Source organism: Heterocephalus glaber, unplaced genomic scaffold (genome assembly GCF_053883595.1).
Source record: "Heterocephalus glaber isolate CG9 unplaced genomic scaffold, H.glaber_assembly_v1.0 deba00000594, whole genome shotgun sequence".
NCBI classification, from domain to species: domain Eukaryota; kingdom Metazoa; phylum Chordata; class Mammalia; order Rodentia; family Bathyergidae; genus Heterocephalus; species Heterocephalus glaber.
In genome coordinates this window covers 20,296,645-20,317,740 of record NW_028258151.1, presented here as the reverse complement: position 1 = coordinate 20,317,740, position 21,096 = coordinate 20,296,645, and the positions used below count along the sequence as shown (strand labels likewise).

At 46.5% G+C, this 21,096-nt stretch overlaps 2 protein-coding genes across 15 annotated transcripts in view; both read right to left on the bottom strand.

Annotated features, from left to right (window-relative positions):
• Nap1l4 (nucleosome assembly protein 1 like 4) overlaps positions 1-2,610 on the bottom strand; it is a 44,745-nt gene extending 42,135 nt beyond the window's left edge. For 4 of the 9 annotated variants that reach the window (XR_002397339.2, XM_021264439.2, XM_004852121.4 and 1 more), the window contains exon 1: positions 2,130-2,396. Coding sequence is in view for 3 of the 9 variants with exons in the window: in XM_021264439.2 (XP_021120098.1) it covers positions 2,130-2,163 (34 nt within the window). In the remaining 6 variants the exon portion in view is untranslated. Of the gene's footprint in view, positions 1-2,129; positions 2,397-2,516 lie in introns of those variants that run through there. The other 5 variants (XR_015448955.1, XM_087205494.1, XM_004852122.4 and 2 more) reach the window with 3 other exon arrangements.
• A 14,244-nt stretch (positions 2,611-16,854) lies between these two features.
• Positions 16,855-21,096, bottom strand: part of Cars1 (cysteinyl-tRNA synthetase 1) — a 54,720-nt gene continuing 50,478 nt past the window's right edge. For all 6 annotated transcript variants that reach the window (XM_021264442.2, XM_004852124.4, XM_021264441.2 and 3 more), the window contains 3 exons: positions 18,352-18,411; positions 17,838-17,921; positions 16,855-17,170 (listed from right to left, as the gene is read on the bottom strand). In XM_021264442.2, coding sequence (XP_021120101.1) covers positions 17,036-17,170; positions 17,838-17,921; positions 18,352-18,411 — 279 coding nt within the window. In that variant the 3' untranslated portion in view covers positions 16,855-17,035. The remainder of the gene's footprint in view (positions 17,171-17,837; positions 17,922-18,351; positions 18,412-21,096) is intronic.

Sequence of the window (21,096 nt, the reverse complement as noted above, 5' to 3'; positions counted from 1 at the left end):
TTTAGGTTCTCTGGCAAAAGTGTTTTTAAGAACAATGCCAATTTATCAAAACAGGGTTTAAACTGCACACACCAAAGGAAAAGAAGAAAAGCATCTCTAAGAGTAAGTAATTCTAGCCAAGTGTTGTTGCAGGTGCCTCAATCTCAGCATTATGGGAGACTGAGGCAGGAGGGTTATGAGTTCAAACCCACCCTGGGCAACTTAAGAGATCTTATCTGGAAAAAAAAAATTTTTTTTTTTTCAAAATTCCACAGGTAAGTCTGATCATCTAAATGGCCATCCACAAAGCCATTATGCCCTGGGTGTTCTGAAGACAAAATCCTGCAGCATCCTTTTCAGAAATCAAGTGATCAAGTTATCAAATCTTAAAATGATAAAATTGGACCAATTCCTCCAATTACTACTCAAATTCACTTTGAAAAAACAGTACAGGACTCAAAGCTAATAAAACAAAACCTAAAGATGAGAGTGTTCAGCTGTTATATCCAATGGCACAGATAACAGCAGACCTTCTAAACCAATAATACTGACCAGAAAAAAAAGATTGCAGATAATGCATAATAATAGCAGTGAAGTGTTAAAATGATGCATGAAATTACGGGAAGCATTTACCATTCTGGGGGATAAATGAAAAGATCATCCAACTCAAGTCCTCAAAAGCCACAGTTCAGTTAGGCTCAGTGCAATAAAGAAAATAAACAACTTTTTTTGTTGTTGTTTTGAGACAGGGTCTCACTATGTAGTCCAGGCTAGCCTTGAACTATACAACCCAGGCTGGCCTTGAACTTGAAGGGTTCCTCCTACCTCTGCCTCCGGGATTACAGGCTGCTAGGATTATAAACCATTGCTGAGATCACAGAGGTGCACCACCACATGTGCCCCATTAAAACTTTTCATTCCCTCGGAAGAAGCAGGAAATCTGGACAAAGTTAAAACTATAAGGGTTTTAATCCAAGCTCTGTTGTCTTGGATAACTCATTATCCTTAACATCTCAGGGCCTTAGTTTCCCCAGCAGTGAAATGGTAAACAATACAGGTTGAGGATCCCTATACCAAAAATCTTAAACACCAAAATCTGTAATTTTTTTCAGCATTATGTCGGATGTCGGATTTCGAATTTTCCAGATTAAGGAAGCTCATCTTGTAAATCTACGTAAATATTTCAAAATTTGAAAAACTCTAAAATCAGAAACACTTTTGGTCCCAAGCATTTCAGGTAAGGGACAGCTACTTAAACTGTAGTATTGTACAAATTAGTATGAAACCAGTTAATACATGCAGAGAGCTTAGAGGAGCCCCTGGTGTGTAGGAAGCAGTTAGTCATTCAGAAGTATAGTTACTACTGAAGGAAAGCAGTAACTTAAAAATACTGTACTTAACTTTTTAGGGCCAACTACTTAATAACCATACTTGGACATCTTTAATGCAAGACAATTTCCACAGGCTTGTTTTTTATACCATATACCCAGGTGCAGGAAGACCGGGTAGGACTTGTTTCAAAAGGAAACAAAGCAGAATGGGTATGCGAAAAAGCACAGACCTATTCACCCCACGGATTCCTGAGAAAGCAGAGATACTCAAAAAGCCGCAAAGACCCCAACAGAGGATGAGACACACCTCAGGGTCCCAAGGGTCTAATGTTGGAATCTGCCATTACCAGACACAGACACTAAGCATGGTCTGTCACCCCGCCGCCTAATCAGGCTTAGACAGAGAACTGTGGAAGGTAGAAAGTCTTATCACGACCAGGCAATGCTCTGCTAGGACCGACAAAAAGCCTTCAGAAAAGAAGGGCGGAATTAGGAAAAAAAAAACCCAAGAAGCTCTATTGACAAAAATATACAAATGGGACTCCTCTGACCTCTGAACTTCGAGAAACGCTGGGGACTTTCCTAACTAAACAAGTGTAGACAGCTACATTCTTCTATCTCTTCTGAAAGACGGTTTTAACAGTAAAACTACCTCGAGGCCCACCTTGCCTGGATACTTAAATAGCCACAGGACATCACTCCAGGACCCGTTAATTGAAGTCCTCCGAAAAGGGAGCCGGTAGGACTCCTCGCTCTCGCTGCACTGAGGGCTTTTCTCCCTGTGCCACCCCGACTTTCGAAGCCGAAGCTGAAGCCCACCGTAACCCGTCGCGCCGCCAGGCTCACGACCCATCACTACAGGCAGGACCCTCCGTCCCGTTCTTCCGGTTCGAGCGCGCCGCTCGCGGGCGGGGGGCGCGGTGCCCAGCTGCACGTGCGCGCCGGAGGCCGGGGAGGAGGCCCGGCGTGAACAAAGCGCGGCTGACCTTCAGCTGGGGACGGGGCGGGCGGAGGGAAGGGAAGGGGACGCCGCCCGCCGCCACCGCCGCCGCCGCCCGCGGCCCAGCACGCTGCCGCCCCGCCCCTGTCGGTGCCCCGGCCTATCAGGCACCAAACAGCCCCCAGCAGCCCGACCAGTTTCCCCTCCCGCCAAGCCTCCTCCCTACTCGGCTCGCCCATTAGCCGCTAGCACCGCGCATCTCGCACCTCGCGCCTCCTGCGGCAGTGGCAGCCGTACCTCTGCTGGCTCCCGGGCTGCGCCGCCGTGGCCGCCAACAATGCTGCCTCCCAATGGCTGAGCCGCCTGGCTCCTCCCTCCGCGAACAAGGCGGCCTCCGATTGGGCAAGGGCGGCGCAAGTCAACTAAGCTTCGGACACCGCGCTGTGCTCTGGCCCGGCAGCCTTTTGCAAATGATTGCAGTGACGTGTTTCGGAGCGCGCCCCGTGTCCTGCTCCTCTTTAAAGGGGCGTGCGCAGCGCTACTCTGGCGTGATAGAGGGTGGGTTTTTTTGTACTGAGCGGCGTCTTCCTTACACCTTGCGGCGCTGGTGCGCTGGGATAGCTGTTTCCCGCTGTGAGGCAGCGCCTCCTAACTTGCGCCTTGACTCCACTCCAGCCCCAGTGCAGTCTAAGTCGGACCTCGAGCCTCCAGTACCTACTGTCCCCTAAGTCACCACCTCTCCATCTGTGCCCGACGGCCCTCCGCCCGGCCGTTTCCACCTTTCACCACGTGCCCCAGGCCAGTAGAGGAAATCAGGGCCGGCTGCTTCCGCGTACCAGACGCTGCCCAGCTTCCTGGGTTCCCATCACCCGGGGCTCACAGTGTCTCAGCAGCCTACACAGGGCAGCAGCGGCCCTGCTATCCCTCCCTGGAGGGTTCCTTCCACCTACTCTAGGACCCCAGCCTCATATCCCATTTGGTAGAAAAGCATCCGATTTAGCTGGAAGATCAGATTCCCTAGGCGGGAGCTCCTGAGGCTGGCTCATTTCCAAGCTCAACAGCACCTAAGTCTTTGACTTTTGTGCATTTCTTTAGAAACTTTGCCTTTCTCCGGGTGAGGTTGCTTCTGGAACAACTTCTAATTGACATTTTTAAGGAAATTATTCTTATTCTATATTCAGTTTATGAAAAGAAGTAGTTTAAAGCCTCCCTAAGGACCTCTGGTGGAGGTGGCCAGCGTCTGTCTACAGGCGTGCCCCACACGGTGAACTTGTTAGCCTGTGTACCAGGCTCATTGTTCCATAAATGTTGGAAAATGAAGTCGTGAACCAAAGGGGAGGAGGTTTGGAGAATTTTTATTGGAAATAAGAGGAAGACCAGCTCCTGGATTTCTGGGAGAGGATCCTGAGTGGGTTGGGACTGAGGCGCCTCCATCTGAAGTCAGGCTTAGGTAACCAGGGCATAAGAATTGCTTGTTTAGTGTGTGTTATAAACGGCGCACGAGAGACTACCTGGACACAGTCTTTATGTGAACAAAAGGCTAATTTATTCTGTCTCGGTGCAGACAGGCTGAGATGGAGAAAGATGTCAGCGATTGGCCAGAGAAGTTTCGTTTTTATAAGGCTTGGGGATGGGGGTTGTAATCCTAAGGAATCTAGGATGGAACGCTTGGGGTCAAAGTTCCCAGAAAGGTCTGTGCAGGTGTGTAGACAATATCGGACTTTTCGGTGCCGGGGAGAATGTATATGTCCTGTTCTAAATTTTCTTTATGGCTATCTGTTCTGTTTAATGAAGGCAGTGTGGCCCTTTAGTGTTGTTTTGTGGAGGGCAACATGTTTGCCTAGAGGGTCCCACTTAGGTGAGCCATGACATTGGACACCTATCTTGGGTGACTCTGTGAAGTTTAAAAAAGAAAAGTGACCAATTGGAACTCAGGCTCTCTAACCCAGTTCTTTGACGTAGTGTTTATAGTGAACTGGAATCTTAGAAAGAAACTAGTTATTTTGCATTACAATTTCCTCAGAAGTCGGGAATTTAGTAGGGAGTGGCTGCATCTCTTAACTGCTATTAAAGGGAGAATGGGCAAAGACCAAGTCTAGCTGCTTCATGCTGAAAGGGGTCCATGTAGGGGGGAACAGCAGTCAGGAACTTTTTCCAGAGAGCTAATCTTCGGGACTTTTGATAGATGCCATATTGGACTTTAGCAGTTAAGAACTCTTAAGAAGGTGGATCTAGTGGATTGTGGTAAAAGGAATCTGACACTTTCACTGTTGGCTCTGTCAGTCTGACCGTTTGGAATTTGACAGCCTCTAGGAGAGAAGAAACACATTTTACCCAGAAATTAAGAACGCATGGCCCTTGGGCTGGGGATTTAGCTCAGTGGTTCTGCCGCCTGCCTCACAAGCAGAAGGACCCGCGTTCAATCCCTGGTACCAAAAAAAAAAAAAAAAAAAAAAAAGGAATGCATGGCCCAAACATAAAAACCAAAATAGAAAGACAACTCGGGGGAAGAAGCTAAGTGTAGACAATATTTTTTTAAGGGATTGGAATAGGGACTGTAATTGGCTGAATCCTAGACCTTTCTGTTCATGCAGGTTATCTATTTTTTTATTGTTTTAAGATCTTTTTTCACCCAATGTTAATTATTTATCTGAAGACAAGTTTCACAGTCCTTCGAGTTTTAGCTATAAGAAGACGGAGCGCCCTGTGGTCTTTAAGAGGCCTTACTCCATGCTCTCCTGGGTCACTGGCGCCACTTGGGTGGAGACCGTCTAGGGCTGGGGTCTGCCAAGAGGGAGCCCAGAGAGCTCCTGGCCAGACAGCTGCCCACGGTCCCAGGGCCCTGCTGAAACATCACAATACCTCTGTTTCTGGCTGCACATTTCCGGGCGCCTACTGTATGAGCTCTGTTCGAATGAGGGACTTCTAAACTAGACATCATGGCTCTTTTCAGCTTATTGCATGAAGGAGTTACACTAGTCCAAGTGAAAGCAGACCCCAAGATTTACATTATACAAGCTGTGAGGTCTTTAAATTTGTGTCAAGGGACAGAAGGGATATTCTATGCATTGCGAGGAAATCATTTAAGCTTCAGTGAGCCACAAGCACTTAAAACCCATGAACCTTCAGCTGATCATCCTTAGCCAGTCCAATCTCTACCAGGAACTGGCATAAGTTCTTGTGCTGGTCACCCTCGAGCTGGATCACTTCTCCATATTCTGGATGCTCGATTACAGTACTATTGCAGGCAAATTTCTTCTTAAATGCCTTCACCAGTTTCTTTCTATTACAATCATCAGTGATCCCTTAGACAGTGGTAAGGGTCTTCCTGCCGTTTCTCTGTTGGATTCTTATATGGTTATAATCCTCAGTGCCAGCAGGAAGCAGGTCATTACCCAGGGGTCAAAAGAGTGGAGGTTCTGGATAGTGGACATACAATATGATTCCTTTTTCTGGGTGGAAATGGCCTGCAGAAGGCGACTGGGGAGAAGGTAGGCCAGGTAGGGGGGATGGATTGCCAGGAAGCAGGGTCTCCGGAGGCAGCTGAGTCCTTGGCTCATTGCCTGGGGCCTTTAAGGACAATTTTAGCTAAGGAATTTAAAGACTCTTGCTGAGCTTCTGTAGCTGTCACTGTTTAGTCTCAATGAACCATAATAATGGTCAGCTACAGGTGTAGCTGGAGACTGCCAGCAGAGGCCAGTGTAGTAGTTGGAGCCCCTCTTTCTTTCTTTCTTAAAAAAAATTTATTGATACATTTTAGGTATACAATATAATGACATTCATCATTGGGAATTTGCACCTTTGCATAATCTCTCTTGGTTCTTATTTTTTCCCCCTTCCCCTGCCCTCCCCCCTCTTTCTTATAGTGTATCATTTTGGTTATACTTTTTTGCTGGGTGTTCAAGACCAAGTTAAAGTAAGACCTGTGTTAACCAAAATTAACTTCACTATATATATCAAGGTCAGTTAAGGCTCCTATGGGGTTACTTTTGGGACCATGTACAGAACCTCTTAGCATCTCTGTCAGTGTCAGCTGTCAGGATGGGTGGCGGTCTTGCTTGACCATGTGGTTTCCTGTGTAAGCACGGGAGACATTTCTCTATTTGGTGACCCTCCTTTTATTTTCATTTTTAATTTTATTGGTGCAATTTAGATTTACCTAATGATCATGTTCCTCATAGGGGATTTGTACCTTTACATGATGTATCTTGATTCCTTTTATTCCCATTCCCTTCCCCTCCTTTCAACTCCTCTTCCCTTCCTTATTTATAAAAGCCCTATTTCCATTTTTCCTTCTTTTCTCATTTTTTTCTTTTTCCTTCCTTCCTTTCCCCCTCACCCCCACCCCAGGTTCCCTTTCCTTTTGAACAACTTTTTCTTTTTCCTGGTACCAGGGATCAAACTCAGGACGTTGTGGTTGTGAGGCAGGCATAGTGCCACTGAGCTAAATCCCTGGCCCTGAACAATTTTTTCTTATTTCACATTGTCTATTATACATTTTGGTCCCTATTTACACTTTCAGTTTCTTACACTAGAGAGACAGTGTGATATTTACACGTGTCCAATTTATTTCATTTAAGAGTATAGCTTCAAAGTGCATCCATTTAGCTATAAATGCCTCAAGTTTATCCTTCTTTATGGCTGAGTAGTACTCCATTGTACAGAAAAATCACATCTTCTTTATCCATTCATCAGTTGATGGGCATTTGGGTTGTTTCCAAGATTTAGCTATTACAAATTGTGCCGCTATAAACATGGGTGCATATATATTGCTGTGATATGGTGCTGTTAATTCTTTTGGGAAGATATCCAGAAGAGGAATAGCTGGGTCAAATGGGACCTCTAATGCTAGTTTTTTGAGGTATCTCCTCACTGATTTCCACAATGGTCACACCAGTATACACTCCCACCAGTAGTGGAGAAAGGTTCTTTTTTCCCCACGTTCCTGCCAGCATTTGTTGTTGGTTGATTTTTTTGTTTTGTTTTGTTTTTTGAGGCAGAGTCTCCCTTTGCAGTTCAGGCTGGCTCTGAACTCACTATGTAGCCCAGGCTGGCCTCAAACTCGAGGCAATCTTCCTGCCTCAGCCTCCCGAGTGCTGGGATTACAGACATGCACCACCACACCTGACTCTTGATTTCTTGATATTAGCCACTCTTTCTGGAGTGAGATGGTCTCTCGGTGTTGTTTTAATTTGCATCTCTTGAATGACCAATGATGTTGGCCATTTTTTCATATATTTATTTGCTGTTTGCACTTCTTCATCTGAGAAGTGTCTATTCATTTCAGATGCCCACTTTTGGATTTAGTCTTTAAATCTGGTGGGGGGGGGGTTCTGATTTTTTTCAGTTCTTTGTATGTTCTAGATATTAGTCCTTTGTCTGGGGAATTACTGGCTAGAGTTTTTTCCCACTCTCTGGGCTGTCTTTTCACTCTGTTGGTGATTTCTTTTGCAGTGCAAAAGCTTTTTAAAAGGATGATTCTTGTATTATTTCCCATGCAGTCTGGGTTTTGTTCATGAAGTCTTTGCCTACCCCTATGTCCTCAAGAGTCCTCCTTTTTCTCTCTTCCAGCAGGTTTAGTGTTTCTGGTTTTATATTTAGATCTTTGATCCATTTTGATTTTAGTTTAGTGCATGGTGAGAGACATGGGTGTGACCCTCCTTTCTAGCACCGTGGACATTGATGCCTGTCTTTTGGGGTCCAACAATCTTCCTGCTCATGAGGTTGGGTGACTCACCAGAGTTGTAGTTTCTTGTAGAAAGGTGCCCTCATATTTTGGGTCCTTGTCGCCTGTGGAGGGCCAGGGCCAAAATATTGGTTGTCTTCTTACCCCAGTTATCTTTTTTTAGCTTTGGTCTCCGAACCTCAGTTGTTGAACACCCAGGAGATCAGTTACACCAGGATTGCATGGGAGTAGTAGGTTTAAATACCATAATCTTATCCAAATATCAAATACCTTGAAATATATAGTATGACCAAAGAACTGGTTTTTTTTTTTGTCAATCACAGTTGTCTTAGAAATAAAATTCCTGTAGAATGTTAATAGATAACAATTATAAAGTTTTACAGAGAAGGTTTGAGATCAAGAGCAACATAGCATTTTTTGTTTTGTTTTGTTTGAGACACCGTCTCACTGTGTAGTTTAGACTGGCCATGAAGTCACTGTGTAGCCCAGGCTGGCCTGGAACTCATGGCAATCCCCCTGCCTTAGCCTCCCAAGTGCTGGGATTACAAGCATGTGCCACCACACCCAGCTAGCCTAGCATTTCAGCATGACAATCATGACATTATTATATTAAAGCCATTAGATTTTATTATCTCTGAAAAACATTTTAAATTTCCATTTTAGTATAAAATAATTTTTAGTCCGTTAACTTTAATTATAAGACATTAGATGACCTAAATAAATTTTTACCTAAATTTGTTATTTTTAATAGCATACCATTTTTCAGTAGAATGTATTTGTTTATAGATGTATCTTATAGATTATTACTGTCCGATCTTTAATCTTTAGAGTGACATTATCTGGGCTGCACAGTGTTTAGGTACCTCTAACTGTTTCAATACAATTACAGAACAGTCACACAAGTATTAGCATGAAAAGATATCTGTATCATTTGGCTGACTATATCATGTTGGATTGACATGCACACTTCATCATAAGTTGTTGGAACACAAGTAAGGGAAAGGCAGATGCTTGAGCCCAAAAATATTTACCATCATAAACAACTTTAGCCTAGAAGTCACTAGTATGATAAGATGATTTTTAGGAATTTTTTTGTATCTTTGAAAGCCTGTATATTTGGGAAATACAAATACATCGTTTAATAGGTTAGCAATAATTAGTATCAGTTATATAGAAATCTTTACATATACAGTATTTAGTTTTTACTCTCAAGGCAAATATTAGACCCTTTTTAACAGGTTTTATATAAGGTATATAACTACACTGACAATTAAAAAAAGCTTTAGAGGTCTAATAAATTTAGGAAAGAGGGTTAATGACCACAAATAGACTTATTACCCAAATACAAATGTATCTCATTTATCCAGTAACAAATGCTGCTCAGTCAAAGTTAACAGATGTAGATTAAGTTTTAATGGCAAGACCTATTTGCCTTAACTGGAATTTCTGACTTTTCCACAATCTTTATACTATGCTTTTGGTGAAAGTGGGGAAAATGAGAAAGGAAAAGAAACTATAAAAGAACCTGAGCATTTTCAAGTTTGTGGGTCCCTTCTTTTATTTAATAGTCTCAAGTCCACTTGCTATTATTGGATCTGGCTGTGCCTAGGTGTTGGGTATTGGTGTGGGTGAAGCTGAGATGGTGGATCCCCCTGGGAGATGGGTGTGGACCTGGGGGATCTGATGGAAGTGCAATAGAAGGATCCTTGCCCTGGGTTTGTTTAAGTGATTTGGTGGGTAGCATTGCCCAAAGCTTTTCTGTTTGTAATGGTTTTGAGGATGCTGCACTACCATCTAAAGAATCACAGACTGCATCGCTAAAACATTGGAAAGTGTTTTTTGTGGGTTTAGAGGCTAGAAATCAGAAATCAAGGTGTAGCAGGGCTGTATTCCCTCCAAAGGGTCTGAGAGAGAAAGGAGTGGGTTCTTCATTGCTCTTCCAGCTCCTGGAGTGCCAGTCATCCCTTGGCTTATGGCTGCATCCCTCTTATCTCTGCCTCTGCCTTCATATAGCCTTCCCTTACGTGTCACTGTGTGTCCTCTCTTCTTTTTGTAAGGACACTGGGTCATTGGTTCCTTTTTTTTGTGTGTGTGGTACCGGGGATGGAACTCAGGACCTTGTGCTCGTGAGGCAGGCACAGTGCCACTGAGCTAAATCTCCGGCCCCGACACTGGGTCATTGGATCAGGATCTGTCCTAATCACATCTTGCCATGATTAACCAGCAGTGACCCTTTTACCAGATGTCACATGCAAAGGCACCAGAGGTTGGGACTTGAATGTAATTTTTGGAGGCCATCGTGCAACCCACTACATACACTAAGGCAGCACTCTAGCAATTGTCAAAGCCAGCAGGGTGTGTAGACAGTTGCAGGGGTCAATGGGCAAGGACTTCTGGGTGAGACTCCTGAGGCCAAATCCCTGTTCTACAAATTCTAGCTGGGTGACCCTGGGCAAGTGCTTTTGCCTCAGTTTTCTCATCTGTGAAACATGGGCACTTGTAGTACTTGTCCCAAAGGGTTATGGGAAGAGTTGGAACAGCAGTGGGTGGGCAGTCAACTTGACATGCATTGGCTTCTCTTATCACCCCACCTGCAAGGATCCCTTCAGAGACAGAAGGTAGAAACTGACCACCTGAGGTCACCACAGACAGAGATTTTAGAATCAGCACTGGTGGTTTCCTTTAATCCATCTCCCTTGAGCATCATCAAGGGAGCCCTTGGAGGACATCTGTCTCTGACAGGCCATGGACTTAGGATGAATGTCCAGTGCAGCTGGGAGCAGCGACCATGGGGCCTGCATGTGGAGCTCAAAGCCAGTTCAATTTATGTGTCATTTTCCGGGTGGATGCCATATGGAGTCCTCCTGCCCACAACTGGAGTTGCCCATACCCCAGCTGCCCTTCCAGGGCTCTTAAGGGTTTGGAAGAAGGTTATGAATAATATCAAAGTCTTCACTGCCTGCATCTTCCCTCTTCAGCCTCTTCCTGGCGTTGGGCCCCACTGATGTTCACCTCCTGTGAGAAGCCTTTGCCCCCCAGCTATTGGTATGGTCCTGCTTTACTTCCACCACGAAGCACTTCCTGACTCCTCGACTCATGTCACTTATGTGTCTCTCCCCAACACTACAAGAAGGAAACTCTGGTTTCTGGGAAAGAGGGTCTCCAAGAAAATGGGACCCTGGGGCTGATAGCTAAGGATCACTAGGTGTGGTCAATAGGGTCCTACACATGCAGGGCCTAGGTGGCTAGTGGCACAGTGCCTTCCAGGACCTGCAAATAGCTTTGGATGGCTCATGTGCCTGACGATAGCATGGGGGTCCTGAAGTGGAGGTGTCCCCAGGAGCAGGTGCCACTGGTACACTTGCATGACAGAAGTTCAACTATGGCAAGTGGGAGAGTGTGCAGGCTGCCCACTGGTCCTTGGTACTCTGGCATCTTCTCAGGTGAGTGTGCCAGGTCTGGGATTCCCCAGCAGAAATGGGAGTAATAATCTCATATGGTCAGTTTCATGCAGACTGGCTTTTTGAAACTTGCACAAAATCTTGTGTTTGTTGTGAAATTAGGTATCTTTCCTCACTTTCCTGCACCATTGACTGGATTTTCTTCCATTATGGCCTTGAATAGATTTTTTGATATTTTTATTTTATTTTTATTTTTGATATTTTTATTTTTATTATGTTTTTTTCTTTTGGAGACAGAGTCTCACTAGGCCCAGACTGGCCTTGAACTCACTATGTGTAGCCCGGGCTACACACTATCTTCCGGCTTCATCCTCCCAACTTCTAGGACTGTGGGCATGTGGCACCACTCCCAGCTCTTATGTTTTTTTTTTTGGTACTGGGGATCGAACTCGAGACTTTGCGCTTGCAAGGCAGGCGACGGAACCACTGAGCTAAATCCACGGCCCCCTCTGTTTTATTTTTAGTGGACAATAATTGTACATATTTACAGGATGCAATGTGACATTTCAATGTATGTATACAATGTGTAATGATTAAATTGGTAATTGGCATATCCAGCATTTCAAGACATTTGTGTTGGGACCCCCCAAAATCCTCTCCTAGCTATTTTGAATCCGTTACTTGTCAAACACAGTTGCCCTACTGTGCTATAAGAATATTAGAAGTTATTGCTCATATCCAACTGCACTTCTGTACTTATTAACCATCCTCTCTCCATCCTCCATCCCCTCGTCCTTTCCAGAGTCTGGTAACCACTATTCTATTCTCTACTTCTTTGGGATCCACATTTTAGCTTCTACATATAAGTGAGAGCATGTGGAATTGGTCTTTTTGGGTTTAACTTATTTCACTTAACAATGTTCTCCAGGTCCATTCATATTGGTAAAAATTAAAGGATTTCATTCTTCAGGCTAAATAGTATTCAACTATGTATATGTACTTCATTTTCTTTATTCATTCATTATTTGATGGACACCTAGGTTGATTCCATGTCTTGGCTCTTGTGAACAGTGTCACAATAAACATGTGAGGCTGCAGGTGTCCCTTTGATATGCTGACTTCAATTCCTTCACATACTCAGGAACAGCATCGATGGATAATGTCGTAGTTACATTTCTGATTTTTTGAGGATCCTCCTTACTGTTCTTTGTAATAGCTGTACTAATTCACATCCCTCAACAGTGGATGGAAGTTCTCTTTTCTCCACGTCCTCACATACATTTGTTACTTTTTGTCTTTTTGATTACAGCCATTCTAACTGGGATAGTATCTCATAGTGGCTTTGATCTATGTTTCCTTGATGATTAGTGATTCTCTCTTTTTAACATATATTTGTTGGCCCTTTGTCTATCTTCTTTTGAGCCTTGAGTGGATGTATTAAATAAAACACTAAGTCATATCAAATGTTTTTCTGCTACAGAAAACAGTGGTACAAAAATGGTGTTTCCTCAGCCCAAATGCCCATCAACTGATGAATGGATAAAGATGTGGGTTTGGGCTGGGGATTTAGCTCAGTGGTTCCAACGCCTGCCTTGTAGGTGCAAGGTCCCGAGATTGATCCGCGGTAGCCAAAAACAACAACAACAACAAAAAACCAACGATGTGAGTTTTTAATATAATGGAGTACTACTCTGCCATAAAGAAGGATAAGCTTGAGACATTTCTAGCTAAATGGATGCAACTTGAGACCATACTTTTAAGTGAGGTAAATTGGACACACATGTTTAAATACTGCATTGTTTCTCTGTTGTGAGAAACTGAAAGTGGAAGGACCAAAATGTATAATAGATATTGGGAAATAGAAAGAAAATGTTCAAATAAGAAGGGGAACAAGGGAGAGGGGAGGGGGAAAGGAAAGAAGGGACAAGGAAAAAAAGAAAATAGAAGGAAAAATGGAAAGAAAAGTTTTTATAAGTAAGTGGGGTCAAAGGAGGGATGGGAAAAAAAGAAGCAAGATGTATCATGTACAGGTACTAATTTCCTATGATCAATGTTAACATATAGGGCTGGGGATTTAGCTCAGTGGTTTCGCCGCCTGCTGCGCAAGAGCAGCAACCTGAGTTCGATCCCCAGTACCAAAAAAAAAGGAAAAAAAATGTTAACATATAGCTGAAATGTACCATTAAATGCTTTGCTTTAAAAAAAAAAAAGATGTTTCCTGTGGTTGGTGTAACAAAGAAACACAAACCAAGTGACTTAAAAGCAATTGGAATTCATTCTCCCATACCCTGAATCAAGGTGTTAGCAGAGCTGTGCTCCTAAGGGAGGGAAAGTTTGAGGCTCCAGGCATTCCTTGGCTTGTGGCTGCTTCACTCCCTTGTTAGGGCCTCCTTACCTGCATGGCTGTGTTTCTCTCTCTCTCTCTTTTTTTTTTTTTTTTTTTGGTACTGAGGATTGAACTCTGATCCTTGTGCTTGCGAGGCAGGCGGCAGAACCACTGAGCTAAATCTCCGGCACACCCCCCCCCCTTCTTTTTTTGAGACAGGATCTTGATATGCATGGCAGGCTGCTGAAGAACACTGAACTACATACAGTAGGCTTCCTGCTCCTTTGTCCCTAATTAAGGACCTCTGCCGACAAAGTGCCATTCCTTACTAACAAAACTAACAAAAATCACTCAGGATCATTCAGTACCTCCCTCCAATACATCTTAGATCTGGTGTTTTTTCTTTTTGTTGTTTGTATCAGTGTTGGGGATGGGACCCCAGGACCTGCCCACATGCTAGCAACTGCGCTATCACTGAGCTACACCCTCAGCTGATTTTGTTTCATAAGTCTCCCCTGTCCCAGTTTGACCCTCTCCTCATTCCTCCTCCCCCTACTTGGACCCATAAACTTTTGCCTTGGTGTCCCTGGCCTGCAGTGCAGTACAGGCTGGCAGGGAGACTGTAGCGGGGGCTTGATCTCAGCCACCCATATCTGAGTCAGAACGTACTCAGATTGTACCTGGGTGGCAACCACACATGTGCAGTCGAGAGGCCTGGTCTACAGGCTTCTTCAATGCCGTGTACTTTTTATTTTTTATTTTTTGGTACCAGGGATTGAACTCGGGTCCTTGTGCTCTCGAGACAGGCATCGTAACCACTGAGCTAAATCCGCGGCCCAGTGCTGTGTATTTTGGAGAAATACTTCCCTTTGTGGGGTTGCTGTGCTCTTCCCATTTTAGGACAGTGGGAGACACTTCATGCCTGCTTCTCTTCTCTGGGTACTATGAGGCTAAGCTCTGTCTGGCAGAGCCTGGGATTGTAAGGTGACACGTATCTCCTGCCCCCAAACCTACAAGCAACCTGCAAGGGGACACTTTACCATCATGAAATTATCCAGCACTCACTCTCACCAGGGGCCTCAGCAGCCACTAACCAGTCCTTGCCTGAATCACTGATATTATTAAGCTCAGAATGGGATTTACTAATCCCATCACTTTCTTTCACTTCTATAGCTGGCATTATTGGACAAAAAACTTTTCCTTCAACTGGGGACACTTGGTGGTCCTGGAATACAGTCCCATGAAAGGGGAGGAAATGCCAAATTTTGTCACTTACAAATAATCTCAGGCTTGTAGAGAAAGAAGCTACGTCAAGAACCACCTCCAGTGGTGACAAATTAATGTATTTTTGAGAGTAAATAAGTCCTAGGTTTCATCTAATTATTCCTTTCAGTGCTCAGAGAAGTCTCAGACTTGGCCAGTAGATGCTCCTGATGGCTTTTAATTTCAAAATAATCAGATTCCCAGGAAGTTTAAGAACAGTATGAAGAGTCCCCTATGTGCTTCACCCAGTTTCCCCAGGTCACATCTTGAGTGGCCAGGGTACAAGATCAGCACCAGGAAGAGACATCAGTACAGTGTGTGGTCTGCATCACATTATCACAGGCAGAGTCGCATAACTACTATGGCCACAAGAACAGACAACTGTCTCCCCACTGTGAGATCCCTTTGCCACCCCTCTGCAGCCACCCCACCCACTAGCCTTAACTCTTGGCAGTCCAATTGTCTTCATATCTAGTTTGGATTCCAAGCATGTTACTATTTGGGATCACACAGTACATGACCTTTTGAGATGGGTTTTCCCCTTGGCATAATTCCTGAGAATCCAGCCTCTGCTGTCACTAGCTCTTCCTGTGTCTTCCTGCCATGCCTGCTGATTTTCTAAAGTGTCCCGTTTTGGACACAAGGGGGCCCTGGGTCTCCTGCTTCTGGAGTTGGCAGTTTCTGCAGGAGGATAGCATTTAGAGACCCAGTCTGGGCTCTGGGTGCTCAATACTGCTTGGTGTTATTTTGTTTTGCCAGCTTTCCTGCTATACAGGCAGGAAATGATTTGTTGAAAACCATGAACTGATTTGTATTGCTTTGTCCAGTTTATATTTAACACTACAGTGATTTTCCCCTTTTCATTTTTTTTTTACTTGTATTTTTTTCTCTTACATTAAAATCTTGATTGATTGCTGGGCCTGGGATTTAGCTCAGTGGTGCCGCCACCTTCCTTGAAAGCGCAAGCTCCTGAGTTCGATCCCCAGTACCAAAAAAACCCCAAAAACTTGATTGCTGACATAAATATTCTTATTTCCTTTTTCTCAGAATGAAGGGATGGAAAATAACTGTCAGTGTTATTCGAGGGCTGTCCCAAGATCCTGTTGGGGCACAGGTGAGCTTAGCTGGCTGTGCACTGTGTCCCACACTGCTTTAGTCAATAGCACATGCATGGGGGACTTGTACATACAGCTGTCTTCAAGAGTTTCCCACAAGCAGGATCACTAGGAAGGGGCAGTGTGTCTTGAGCCAGCACCACCACCCTCCCCACATGGGCTGCTGCATCACATGAATACCACGGGCCCCACCCCCACAACCACCTGTTGTCCAATGGAGCAGACCTAGTACTAATCTTTGCAAGCTCGAGGCAGGTTAACGGTCCTGCTTATAACTTCTGCTATCAAGAATATAGGGCATGTTTGTGTGTGAGTGCTGTCAGCCCCAGTGAGGACTATGCAGGAGCCTATGGTCAGCACAACTCCCCTGCCCTAAATCTGGACTAGGTGACCAACACCCTGGCTGTGCTGAGACCCTTATCTCACCCACCAGCAGATCCTGGGCTCCCTGTTGCCAGGGAAGCCCCAGCAGCTGGCCAGGAACTGCCCCATAAAGCCCTGGTCCTATGGCAGTGAAGTGGAGCTGCTCTAATGGAACCTGCCGTGTGTATTCATCAGAGGCGAGGGCAGACTGAGCAGGCTTTGTCTGGGCCCAGCAGGATCCGCCAGGCTGAGCTGGCCTTTTTCCTACTCAAAAAGCTCCAATTGTGCCCACACAGCAGAGATTAGCAAGAGCTGCCAGCATGTGCGATGAGAAATTCCTGGACTGGCTCAACTGACTGAGTGCCTAAGTCACAACCTGCTGATCAAGCGGCTGCTGCAGGCAGTCAGATGCAGAGTATGCAGGGTGATGGAGAGACGGCGGACCGGGCCTCACTGTTGAGAAGAATTTATTAAAGTGTCTCAGAGTGATGATGACATGCACCTGTATGAACATGGCTCTCACTTTAGGGTCCAAGGACAGTTGTAAACATGATGGGAGTATAGGATGTCATCATCAGGCAGAGGTCCTCAGTCCAGAATGGCCAGATTTGGGTGATGGCCTTGTGCCTCTTCACTGGAGGCTTCCGTTCTGAACCATCTGCAGATAATCCTTGTGGAGCTTCTCCTGTGCTTCAAAGAGCTTCCTCAGCTTCTTGGCTTGCCCCTTGCTCAGCTCCTTGCCTTCAGTGTCATGTGTAGGCAGCCCCTGGAATGACAGCAAAGCACCATCGGGTGCCTTCAACACCCAGGCTTCCCCTTCCTCACCCTTCTGCCCCTACAAGCTCATTTCCCCAACCTGGCCACATCCACTTGCGTGCATGTCTGGTCACCACCCTACTCAGGGACCAGGATGCTGATCCTGCAGCACCGGCTCTAGGAGCTAGAAATGGAAAGAGTGACTAGAATCGGACACCCTGTCTAGGTGAAGGACACTGTCCCCATCAGGCCCTACCTATGCTCAACTCTAAGGTGGCTAGCTCGAAGGTATGTAGCAAATACATCCAAGAACAAGTGAGGAGAGGCCTAAAGGGCCAGAGGTAAAGTCTCAAGGCAGAGCCCTGGAGGAGAAGGATCCACGGCCTGACACTTAGGGGCAGGGTACCTTCGGAACCCTGGGATTTCCAGTTAGTCATCCTAACCTCAGATCAGGCCATGACTCCTAGTGCCAAATGTAACCGTGGCCACCTCAATGGCAGAGACAGACCTGGCTCAGTCTTGCCCCAAGGATGCTCCGAGACTGAGGTCCAAGATGATCTCAGTCTCTTTTAAAATCTTCACCAAATAGAAAACTCACTTGACCAAAGCTAAAAACTCATGTTACCCCAGTTCAGTATGGTCTAATAACTTCTGAAAAGCAGAGAAGGAATTCTTACATTTTCATCAAACTTGGAATACTTGTCACTTTCCGACAAGAACATTTCACTGGGTGGAATCTTCATCTTGGCCAGCTTTGCTGCCTGGAACATACAATACATGGTCATGGCCATGGAGTGGCACATGGAGACTTCACACTGTCACCATGATGCCCACTCCCACCCTCAGCCAAGCCCTGAAACCCAGATCGCTGCAGAAGGTGAGCAAGGAAGCTAAGGCAGGGACCTGAAAGGAGGGGAGGTAAGATGAGCCAGGAGTTTATGGGACAGCGGGGAGGTGGTGAACATTCTGATGGCAGTCAGACTGTCAGGGCTACTGCAGGAGCATGTTCTCATCCCCTACTGGCTCCTGGGTTCTAGGGCACTGAGTGGGGAGGGTGGGCAGAGATAGAACAGAGATTTCCTCTGGGAGGGTTCCTGGGGTGCCTGGCTGAGCCGAAGGAGGCACAGTGAGCCTCAGGGGATGTGTCAAAACAGAGTCTCAGCCCTACCCCAACAAACAGATGCATGTCACCTCTTGCTCTTGTTTTCTCCTGGCAGCTTCCTCCTTCTTCCTCCTCTTCTCTTCTTCAACCTAGGGGAGCAGCACAGGCCTGAGTCGGGCTTCTGGGTCGCACCCTGCTGGCCTCACAACCTGCCTGAGGTGCACTCCTGCCTGCCCCCACCCATGGTTGGGGATTAAGCTGCAGGCTGGAGGCATGGGTTCAGGCAGCACAGTGTCTGGATCACGGTTGGCCCTTGCTGATTCCTTCCCAAGATTCTCAGTGGCCTTCTGGGTGTCCAACCATGCTCTGGATACTGGGGGCCAGGGGCAGCAGTACAGACAGAACCAATGTTAAAAGATTCAGGTACAAGAGGAAGAAATGGACCAGGATGACATGCCTGACCCAGGGTGGGGGTGACTATGTGTGGTAGTTGACCAGGGACAATCTTGGGCAGATCATAGCCACAAAGAAAGAAGCAAGGCCCTGAGGTAGGAGAAGGAGAGGAGAGCAGAAATCAGCAAGTGCCAGGGCCTGTAGGGGGCCAACCTTGGGGCAGACAGAGATGGAACAAGAGACAAGAGTGAAGGCCAGGATCTGGCTCCAACTCAGCAGGCACATCCAAGCAGCGGGGAAGGAATTCTAGGTAGGGGAGGAGCTGAGAAACCCTTGGCCTGGGCTGGGCAGTAAAGCCTTCAGGCTAGGTTCAGGGGAGAGAAGGTCCAAGGAAGCTGCCCTGGGAGATCCTGGCATGGGCTGCTAGATGAATAGAGAAGAGGGGCAGGTTCAGGGAGCTGGAAACCACAGCTCCTTATGGACATCCTGGGCTTCAGGTGCTTCCTGGCCAAGTGGAGTGATTAGGTAGGCAGTTAGCACAGGAGTCTGGTAGGTGAGCCAGGGCTCATGGTGGACACAGGATGGGAGCAGAGAAGCTATGGGGTGAGAAGAGACAACAGTCCCGAGAATAGAGACCCAGGGAGAGGCTGGGCTGGCTGGCTGGGGAGCTCCTGAGAGGTAGAGGGAGGGAAGAAAGGAGAGAGTATAGAGGAAAGGGAAGGAGGGGTACTACCAGACGTGTTAAGGAGGGCAGCATCAGGTGAGGACAGTGACCTGGCCGTCAGGATGTGGTAGGGGAACCTCAGAACTCAGGGTAGGTAGAGATGTGTGCTCAGGATTTCTGCTTTTTCCCTTTTTGAGGCTGAAGTGTTTATGGTCTCCTGGGAATACTGCAGGCGAAAGAGGGATACAGGGCACACTGGAGTGGCCCTGGGAACGCCTGCTCTACAGTTCAGTTGTGGTGAGAGTCCCCTGATTGGACAGCATGGAGTGTGAGAAGTCATTAGCTGCCGCCACCAAGGGAGGTGGTGAAAAACCAGCAGGAGGGTGGGGCTGTGAGGCTCCACCTGCCACTCTGCAGAGAGAGAACTGCTCGATCCCAGTCACTTCTCCCCGGTAGGAGGCAGGACATGGCAAACTGGCTATGGTTGGCAGGAAGGGCACAGCCAGCGCCAGGTCAACTTTACACCACACTGTGGCCTGCAAGGAGCCCAAGCTTGGTGGCTGAAGGGGGGCGTTGAGAGCCCAACCCAGGAGGGGACACAGGCTGAGAGGAAATGCTGTAGACATGAGGAGGGAGCTCAGAAGGGCTCCCCAGGAAGCCAAACTATAACTTTGAGGTGTGGGCCCAGCCTCTTCAAATCTTCTAAATGTAAGTGCCTGAACTTGCAGAGCTCCAGCATCACTCTCCTGGGCTACAGGACAGTTCCTCTTGAGGAGGCCCTGTGGATCCAGGGTTGCTTCTGAGCTGGAAGCTTGTCCAGATCCACACATTCTCCATTCTGTTCCCTGACCCTGAACATCAGTTCTATCTGCCACCCAAATGCCCTGACTACTCTGAGTCCCTTTCGAAGGCCCCTTGTGAGAGCTGCCTACTGCCCCACCCGCTGTGCTCCCTCCCCCTCCTTGAGCCACTCCAGTGGTTCCTGCATGGCCTGGGGAGTCCAGTTGCCTCCACTGCTCCCACCCCCACCCCGAGGGCCCACGCTGTGCCCAGAAGCTCAGATGATGTGTGTTTTGTTCCTCTCATTTCTCTTACTGGTCACCCAGGTTCTTCAGTGTGGAGACTTCCTTGCAAGGTCAACATGGAGTGGATGGGCAGGGGATTTAGCTCAGTGGTGCTGCCGCCTGCTTTGTAAGCACACGGTCCCAAGTTTGATCCCCGGTACAAAAAAACCCAAAAGAACCCCTAACAATATGGAGTGGACACTTGGAGTGTTGGAGGGCAGGGGAAGCGGGGACAAGGGGAGGTGTGTGGGACACAGGCACTAAGGTCAGAGCCCGGTGGAACCCACACAGTTTGCTAAGTGACTCACTTTGGTTCAGCTGAGGGAATGACATTTAAGAAGAGGTCCCTCATTAGGAGACACATTCTCCAAACTGCCAAATAATTATGGTAAAGTTGACTTTTTTCTGACATTTTTAAGGACTGGGTTTTTCGTGGTGTTGGGGATGGAACCCAGGATCTTATACACACTAAGCAGGTACTCTGCCACTAAGCCACACCCTAGCCCTATGACTGGGACTTTTAAAATAAAAGCATAGGGCCTGGGATTTAGCTCAGTGGTTCTACCACTTGCCTTGAAAGTGTGCAAGGTTCCAAGTTTGATCCTCGGTACCAAAAAAAAACCTAGCATAAATATCAATTCTTTATTCATTCATTTATGCTACTTGGAATTGAACCAGGGCCTTTGTACTGTGCCTCATCCCCAGCCCCTCCT